This window comes from Colobus angolensis, unplaced genomic scaffold (genome assembly GCF_000951035.1).
Source record: "Colobus angolensis palliatus isolate OR3802 unplaced genomic scaffold, Cang.pa_1.0 Scaffold60, whole genome shotgun sequence".
Classification (NCBI taxonomy): domain Eukaryota; kingdom Metazoa; phylum Chordata; class Mammalia; order Primates; family Cercopithecidae; genus Colobus; species Colobus angolensis.
In genome coordinates, this window is record NW_012119599.1 from 4263885 (window position 1) to 4272889 (window position 9005).

At 53.7% G+C, this 9005-nt stretch overlaps 2 protein-coding genes across 2 annotated transcripts in view; both read left to right on the forward strand.

The window, feature by feature from the left end:
- Nucleotides 1–284, forward strand: part of ETHE1 (ethylmalonic encephalopathy 1) — a 24583-nt gene extending 24299 nt beyond the window's left edge. The window contains exon 7 of the mRNA XM_011963126.1: nt 84–284. Coding sequence (XP_011818516.1) covers nt 84–139 — 56 coding nt within the window. The 3' untranslated portion in view covers nt 140–284. The remainder of the gene's footprint in view (nt 1–83) is intronic.
- Nucleotides 285–2052: 1768 nt separating this feature from the next.
- Nucleotides 2053–9005, forward strand: part of PHLDB3 (pleckstrin homology-like domain, family B, member 3) — a 44780-nt gene continuing 37827 nt past the window's right edge. The window contains 4 exon segments of the mRNA XM_011963127.1: nt 2053–2388; nt 2842–3071; nt 4804–4986; nt 5216–5353. Of these exon segments, the coding sequence (XP_011818517.1) occupies nt 2073–2388; nt 2842–3071; nt 4804–4986; nt 5216–5353 (867 nt within the window). The 5' untranslated portion in view covers nt 2053–2072.

Consider the following 9005-nt stretch of genomic DNA (forward strand, 5'->3'; position numbering starts at 1 on the left):
AGTTCCTAGGATTTCTGGGTCTCCAGTGGGGCCTGGAGCTCTGCCTAGGCCCCTTAGTTTTAACCTTGATTTCTTGCTTTCAGACTTTGCTGTTCCAGCCAACATGCGCTGTGGGGTGCAGACACCACCCACTGCCTGATCTCACTTCTGTCGGATGCTCCCATCAAGTATTAATGCACTAGGCGGGAGGAGAGGGCGGCGTTGACACTGTACCTCTCCTTTCCCACCCCATGCCCGAACCCCAGCCCCTGGAGCTTCCTAAATAAAACTTCTTTTTAACATGAGTCTGACTTCTACCTATTTTCAAGGGGGAACCAGTTGGGTTTCTGGGCCTAAAGGGGTGGAGTTCTGGTTGTGTGGAGAGGCCAGGAGGCCCAGGGAGCCTGCAAGGTTTTTTTTTTTTTTTGAGATGGAGTCTCCCTTTGTTGCCCAGGCTGGAGTGCAGTAGCACGATCTTGGCTCACTGCAACCTCTGCCTCCCAGGTTCAAGCAATTCTCCTGCCTCAGCCTCCTGAGTAGCTGGCACTACAGGCACATGCCACGACCCTCGGCTGATTTTTTTGTATTTTTAGTAGAGACAGGGTTTCACTGTGTTAGCCAGCATGATCTTGATCTCCTGATCTCGTGATCCACCTGCCTCGGCCTCTCAAAGTGCTGGGATTACAGGCGAGAGCCACCACGCCCGGCCTGGGAGCCCACAAGATTTCTAACTCACAAGATCAAAAACAAACAGATATCTGGGGCAGGTCTTCTCATCACCTTGGATTAGAACACCGGCCTTCCTTTGAGCCACTTCCCACTTAGCCCTGGGGTAAGGTACTTCACTTCTCTAGGCCTCAGTTTTCTTATCTGTGAAATGGAAGGAATAATAGTAGGGTGTTGTGATGCTCTGATGAGTCAATGTGTGTGAGTGCCTGGCACGTGGCCTATCAGTGTTCACCATTAAAGTTACTATCATTTCGAATGATCTTTTGGTTACTTCCTGGCTTGAAGTGACAGTATACACAATGGTTAAGAACATGGACTTTTGAGAGAATGAAGCCTGCATTTTACCGCTTATAACGTGTAGATCTTGTCTACATTTTTTTGTGTGTGTGTGTGAGATGGGGTCTTACTCTGTTGCCCAGGCTGGAGTGCAGTGGCACATTCAAGACTCACTGCAGTCTCGACCTCCTGGGCTCAAGAGATCCTCCTGCCTCAGCCTCCACAGTAGCGGAGATGACAGGTGTGTGCCACCACACCTGGCATAATTTTTGTATTTTTAGTAGAGATGGGGTTTCTCCATGTTGCTCAGGCTGGCCTTGAACTCCTGGTCTCAAGCAATCCACCTGCCTCGGCTTCCCAAAGTGCTGGGATTACAGGCCTGAGCCTCTGTGCCCAGCCAACCTTGGGTGCATTTGTCCTCCTCAGCTTGTATCCCCAAGTGTAAAATGAAGGTAGTAGGCCAGGCTCGGTGGCTCACGCCTGTAAGCTCAACACTTTGGGAGGCCGAGGCAGGCAGGTTGTTTGAGCCGAGGAGTTCAAGACCAGTCTGGGCAACCTGGAGAAACCTAGTGTCTACTAAAATAAAGAAATGGAGGTAGTAATCACATTCTCACTGGGCAGCTTTGAGGGTGAAATTAAATGACCGGGTATAAAGTGTTTAGCACAGCTCTTGACTTCTAATCATCCCTTTTCATATACCAGTTATTTTCCTGTTTTTGCCCAGAGAGGAAAGGGTCTGGCTGAGACCTTTAACCTCCGCCCTCCACCCCGTAGCAAAGTGTTGAGGGGTGGCGGTACACTTCCCTCAGTCTCTAGGCAGGTCTCTGACTCAGTTCAGGGCACCCCTTCCCCTTGTCCAGCTCCCCAAACCGGTCAGGGCCCTTCTGAAGGGCTCATTAGAGGGGAGACGTCCCCATCTCCATTCCTGCCTTCCTTTCTGAACTCCCAGGGTCTGGACATTAGAGAGGTGCCCATACAGCGGTAGCCAAGACTCCTCCAGTGGGGCAGGAATGAGGGGATCGAGGGAGACTGGGAGGTCGAGATGCTGAGTTCCACGAGGGTGGGGCCGGTGGGGCCGGGATGGCCGGATGCCGAAGCCGCGGGTGGGGCAAGCCCGTGGCTCCCTCCTCCCTCGGGAGCTGTTGGACCTGTTGTCCCCCCCTCCACTTCCGGGCTGCTGGGGAGGGGGACGGGGCGGCTTCTCTCCTCCCTCTTCCCCTGCCACCTGTCTCATAGGCAGAAGCGGCCGTGCCCAGCGCGCAGAGCGGAGCGAGCCGAAGCCTGAGCCGGTGAGGGGGCCGAGGCTGTGGGGAGGTGGCGGTTGGACTTCGGAATCTCAAGGACTCCGACTCCTGGCTTGTTCAGAGAAGGGCAGCCTGGGAGCCCCGACTCCTGGACCCCTGGGTGAGGCGGCATGGGCGCTGTTGCCCTGCACAGTGGGGTCGGGACTAAGACTACGGGGCTCCGGGAAGGACGGGGCAGGAGCCGAACTGCTGAGTCTCGGAGGGAGAAGATGGGTCGCTCTAAGCGAGTCCAAGAGATTGTGAGGGGCTGCTGGGAGGGTACAAGGCCTGACACTTGGAGATGAGGGAGGGGAGGTGGGGTCGAACAGGCCAGTAGGGGGCGAGCTACGACCCGGACTCAAATTCCGGTCCCGTCTCTGGGGGCGTGTCGTCTTGGAATCATCGAGCCCCGCCTCTGGAAACTTAAGGACACGCCTCCGTAACGCTCAGTTCCATCCTTTGAACTCTTAGGCCCCGCCTCCTGGGGGGGTCTCCGCGCCCCGGAGCAGACGCGAGCGGCGCTCAGCCCTCCTGGGCCCCGCCCCCGGAGCGCCTAGTCCCTCCTACCCCGCAGGAGCCGGAGCGGCCATGGGGACGCGTAGCCGCCCCGCCGAGGGGACACCGCCGCCGCCGGTCTCGGAATGCGACGTGGAGGTCCAGCCCCAGGGCTATCCTGAGGAGTCCCGGGAACAGGAGGCCCCCAAGGTACTGGCGGAACCTTCGAGCCGCGGAGGAGCTGAGCAGCAGGCGGAGGAAGAAGAAGAAGTGGGAGAAGGCAGCAGCACTGAGAGCAGCCGCGACGCGGTGAGGGGCTCGAGGGCGACAGCGCGGGTGGCCTGGACCGACGGGGACTCAAGCAGGTGGCCGGACAGGTAGACAGGTAGAGGGAAACCAGAAAGACAGAGACCCGGAGACAGGGAGAGAGACCCAGTGATAACAGAGACTACTGAGAGACAGACACCAGGACACGGAGCCAAAGAGGCAGAGACACAGACAGACAGAAACCAGATACATAACCAGATAGACAGAGCCACGGGGAGGCCCCAAGAACGGAGACAAGACCCAAACGGGCGACAGAGACAGAGAGACGGGTATAGAGGAACCAGATAGGTGGCTCACGCCTGTAATCCCAGCACTTGGGGGAGGCCAAGGGGAGGATCGCTTAAGCCCAGGAGTTCGAGACAAGTCTGGGCAACATAGCAAATCCCCATCTCTAGAAAAAAAAAATACAGAAATTGTCCAAGCGCAGTGCTGCGTGCCTGTAATCCCAGTTACTCGGGAGGCTGAGGCAGGAGGATCGCTTGAGCCCAGGAGTTGTAGGCTGCGGTGAACTATGATTGTGCCACTGCACCCCAGCCTGGGACAGAGCAGAACCTATCTCTAAACATGAGAGAGAGAGAGAGAGAGAGAGAGAAACACAGAGAGAAAGAAAGAAAGAGGGAGAGACAAAGAGAGAGAAAGAAAGAGAGAGAGACCAAATAGACAGAGACTCAGAGACAGAGGGATCCAGAGACAGGAGAGACTACTGAACAGAGAGAACCAAATGAGTAAGAGATGCAGAGAGATCAAGAACCAGGCAGAGACCCAGAGACATGGAGACTGAGAGACAAAGACCCAAAAAAGACAAGAGACACAGTAAGTCTAGAGACAGAGAGTCAGAGAGAGGGGAATCGAGACAGAGGGAAACCCAGAAATAACCGGCGGAGATGCTCAGAGAAACAAATAGAGAAAAACCTCGAGAGAGGGACATTCTCCGAGGGAGAAAGATCTAGTGATTCAGAGGCAGTGGACAGATACCGAATCTGAGAGATTGGGGTCGGGTGGAGAGAGAGACAGAGAGACAGATCCAGGCACTACGAGAAAGTGACGCCAAGAGAACAGGACCTGAATAGAGAAAAAGAAACACCTTTCATAAGTCGGCTTTACATCCGCCCACCCTCCATACGGTACTGCAAGCCTCTGTGGTCCGTGTGGTTGGGTGGTCACTGGACTTGTACCCTCCCTCACTCCGACCTTGAATACAGGAGGCTGAGGCCGGGCGCGGTGGCTCATGCCTGTAGTCGTAGCACTTTGGGAGGCCGAGGTGGGAGAATCGCTTGAACCTAGGAGTTTGAGACCAGCCTGGGCAACATAGCATGACCCCCTCTCTACCAAAAAATAAAAATTAAAAAATAAATAAATAAATAAAAGAGCTTGGGGTGGTGATGCGCGCCTGTAGTCACAGCTACCTAGGAGGCTGAGGCAGAAGGATCACTTGAGTCCGGGAGGTGGATGCTGCAGTGAGCCATAATCGCGCCACTGCACTCCAGTCAGTGAGACCCTATCTCAGGACCAAAAAAAAAAAAAACACACACACACACACACACACACAAAGAAAAGAAAGAAAGAAAAGAGCCTGGGACAGATTATGGGAGTGGTGGTTGTGTTAGGTAAGTAGACTGAGACCCGCAGAGGGGGATGTTGGGTGGGGACCAGACCTACTTAGTGATTGCAGGGGGCGAGGCATCTCCACTTAACCACGCCCCCTCAACTTCAGCCCGAGGCTAAGCCTCCGACAGCAACGGCGTCCACACCCCACTCATCCACCTCTTCGCGGGAAGGGGTGCGAGGGGCGGCGCGGCGCCTGCGAGGACAGCAACTGGAGGCATTGACTCGCGTGGCCCTGATGGAGCAGCGAGTGAAGGAGCTACAGCGCCAGAGGAAGGAGCTGAGGATCGAGGTGAGGCTGCGGACCCCTTGGGAAGCCTGGCCCCAACTCAAGGGGAACCCGCAAAGCCGGACTCCCAGCCTTTTCCTCCGGTGGGATCAGATTCTAGGCCCTCCTCTCTTCCTCCCTCCAAATTCAGGTCCCTGGAGTCCATCCTTTCTTCGAATCCTGTAGTTAAGGCCCTGGGCCTCTTCATTGGACCTAGGCGTCCGAGCCCCCAGCCCTGGCATTCTCTCCGCAGATGGAGGTGGAAGTGGCCTTGCTGCGGGGTGAGCTGGCTGGGGAGCGAGTGGCCGCTCGCCGGGAGGAGGAGCAGCTGCGGGAGCTGCTGGGGCAGCAGGCGGCCTCGGAGCAGCGCGGCCGCCAGCAGCGGGAACAGGTTTGTTTGGCTCACAGGGTCTTCAGCAGCAGCGTCCTTCCTGGTCCATGGATGTTGGTGTGCTCCTAGCCACCTGCGCCCCGGAGTTGTCCCCATTCCCCAAAGGAAGACATTTGGGCTCCCGAGAGAGTGAGGGGCAGATGCCCCTCCTGGTTTTCCTCCCTCCCTCCCTGGGCATGATTTTTGGGGCTCTTCCTTCATCCCCTGTGCGTTTGCTATTTAAATGTGGGTGTGTGAAAAATTCCAAACCGGCTGGAAGCGGAGGCTCACACCTGTAATCATAGCACTTTGGGAGGCCAAGGCGGGCTGATTGCCTGAGCTCAGGAGTTCGAGACCAGCCTGGGCAACATGGCGAAACCCCCGTCTTTGCTTAAAAATACAAAAATTAGCAGGGCGTGGTGGCGGGCGCCTGTAGTCCCAGCTACTTGGGAGGCTGAGGCAGGAGAATGGCGTGAACCCGGGAGGTGGAGATTGCAGTGAGCCAAAATTGCACCATTGCATTCTAGCAGCCTGGGCAACAAGAACGAGACTCCGTCTCCAAAAAAAAAAAAGAAAAAAAAAGAAAGAAAGAAAGAAAAAGAAAACTTCCAAACCCACAATAGTCAGGCAGCTCCCATGTCCTGTGCCCACCAGCTTCAGCAATGATTAATATTCTTACATTCTCGTTTTATTATCTCCCATTTGTTTCCGTCCCCAGTTTTAAAAGCCAATCCCAGACATCATGTGGCCTGTACATATGTTTACAGTGTATCATTGACAGATAAGAAATCCTTTTTGGCTGGGCAGGGTGGCTCACACCTGTAATCCCAGTACTTGGGAGATGGCGGGGCACGGTGGGAGGATCGCTTGAGCCCAAGACTATGAGACCAGCCTGGCGACATAATGAGACACCGTTTCTGTGAAAAATAAAAATACAAAAATTAACCAGGCATGGTGGCGTGTGGCTGTGGCCTCAGACTCAGAAGAATGAGGTGGGAGGATCAATTGAGCCCAGAAGGTAGAGGCTGCAGTGAGCTGTGATCACGACACTGCACTCCAACCTGGGCGACAGAGCAAGACCGTGTCTCAAAAAAAAAAAAAAAAAAATTAATAAGTTCTTAATATTGTCTTATTTCTGGTTAGTTTTTGGGTTTCCCAGACAGTCTCAAAATGCTAGTTAACACGTGGCTTGTTTGAATGGAGTCCCCAAAGTTCAGTGTGATTGGTTGATATGTCTTGCCTATTGTTTTATCTCTGGTGGTTCCCACCCGCTGTGTCTTCCCCATACTGTTTATTAGAAAAACCCAGTCTTCTGTCCCACAGGCAGAGCATGGCCAATTGCATGCCTGTGGTGCCCTTGAACATGCCTCTGTTTCTGCAAGCAAGTGTTGGTTAGAGGCAGAGGTTTGATCATATTCAGAAGTGCTTTAGTGCTTCCTGAGCCAGTGTCAGGAACCTCATCTCTGGTTGTCCAGACCTCATGAGGTCACCCTGGTCTCTCTCTTTTTTTTTCTTTCGTGAGATAGAGTTTCGCTCTTGTTGCCCAGGCTGGAGTACAATGGCATGATCTTGGCTCACCACAACCGCCGCCTCCCGGGTTCAAGCGATTCTCCTGCCTCAGCCTCCCCAGTAGCTGGGATTACAGGCATGTGCCACCATGTCTGGGTAATTTTGTATTTTTAGTAGAGATGGGGTTTCTCCATGTTGGTCAGGCTGGTCTCGAACTCTTGACATCAGGTGATCTGCCTGCCTTGGCCTCCCAAAGTGCTGGGATTAAGGCATGAGCCACTACAGTTCAAGGCCATCCTGACCAACATGATGAAACCTCATCTGTACTAAAAATACAAAAAATTAGCCGGGTATGGTGGTAGGCACCTGTAATCCCAGCTATTTGGGAGGCTGAGGCAGGAGAATCGCTTGAACCCAGGAGGTGGAGGTTGCAGCTCCCAGGAGCCGAGATCACACCACTGCACTCCAGCTTGGGCAACAAGAGCAAAACTCCATCTCAAAAAAAAAACTTCTATCTGAAGATTGTAACATCATCAGCGGTCATTGCTTGGGTTGGTTACCATTATAGGTTGGAAAATGGTGACTTGTGATTTTGTCAGTTTTTTATTTGCAAGTGTCGTGTATGTTGGAATTTTCTGAGGCTGGGTCCTGGGCCCTCATTTATCCTCAAAGATCACGTATTTCTCCCAGGCGTTCTCTCCAAAGAGAGAAATGTACCCTTCTTCCTAGGGTACTGGCTACTAGGTACCCCTTTCTCACCCAGATCTAGAAATCTCGGTCGCAGCCCCTCCTCCCTCTGTCCCAGGAGTCCAGGCCCGCAGCTCCTCCTCCCTCAAACCCAGGAGTCCAGACCCCCAGCTCCTCCTCCCTCAAACCCAGGAGTCCAGGCCCCCAGCTCCTCCTTCCTTAGATCCAGGAATCCAGGCCCCAGCCCCTCCTCCCTCTGACCCAGGAGTCTGGCTGCTTCTCATTCACCATATCCAAAGCTGACCTCAACAACTCCCTTCTCCACACTGTTTGTCTTGCTGTCCCTTTGGTCACCAGGCCAGAGTCCTGGACTTTGCCCTGCACACTTCCCTGTCTCTCACCTCCAAGCCCATCAGCCACCATGTCCTATCCTTTCTGCTTCCTGATCCTCTCTGTCTAGTCCATCTATTTTTCAGCCCTACCACCCAGGCCCCAGCTTAGGTCTCTTAGTTCCTACGCCATCCTTTCAGTCCTTCTGAGGTTCCCCATATCCCCAGGTTGACCAAACCGCCCGTGAGCTGGACAAGCTGGCCTTCCCACTATCCTCTCCCACCACATTCTTCCCACCACATTCTTCCCACCACCACATCCTCTTCCACCCTGGCTGGAGTTTGTCTCCCAGACTTCTTGTACTTTTCAACTTTCACGCATTTGTGCCAAGCCGTTTCCTCTGCCCAAAATGCTCTTCTAGCTCCTTTTATTTTCCCAGATCCAAATACTCCCTGATTGTTTTGTTTTATTTCATTTTTGAGACAGGGTCTCACTCTGTCGCCCAGGCTGGAGTGCACTAGTGCAATCACTGCAGCCTCAACCTTTGGCTGACATTGTTCCTCATTCTAGGTTCCCACAGTCTCTTGATTTTACTGCCCTGATCTTTCCAACTGGCTGTGTTCCCACCTGGAGGGCAGGGCCCAGATACAATCCACTTCTGCATCCACCGTATCACATAGCAAGAATATGTTTTGCATTCATTTCTTTTCTGTCTTTCTTTTTCCCTTCCTTCCTTCCCCCTCTCTCTCTTTCTCTCTTTCTTTTCTTTCTCTTTCTCTCTCCTTTCTTTCTCTCTCACTTTCTTTCTTTTTTTTTTTGAGACGGAGTCTCACTCTGTGGCCCAGGCTGGAGTACAGTGGTGCGATCTTGGCTTACTGCAAGCTCCGCCTCCCGGGTTCACGCCATTCTCCTGCCTCAGCCTCCAGAGTAGCTGGGATTACAGGCGCCCGCCACCACTCCCGGCTAATTTTTTGTATTTTTAGTAGAGATGGGGTTTTACCGTGTTAGCCAGGATGGTCTCGATATCCCAACCTTGTGATCTGCCTGCCTCGGCCTCCCAGAGTGCTGGGATTACAGGCGTGAGCCACCGCGCCTGGCCTCTCTCTTTCCTTTCCTTCCTTCCTTCCCTCCCTCCCTCCCTCCCTCC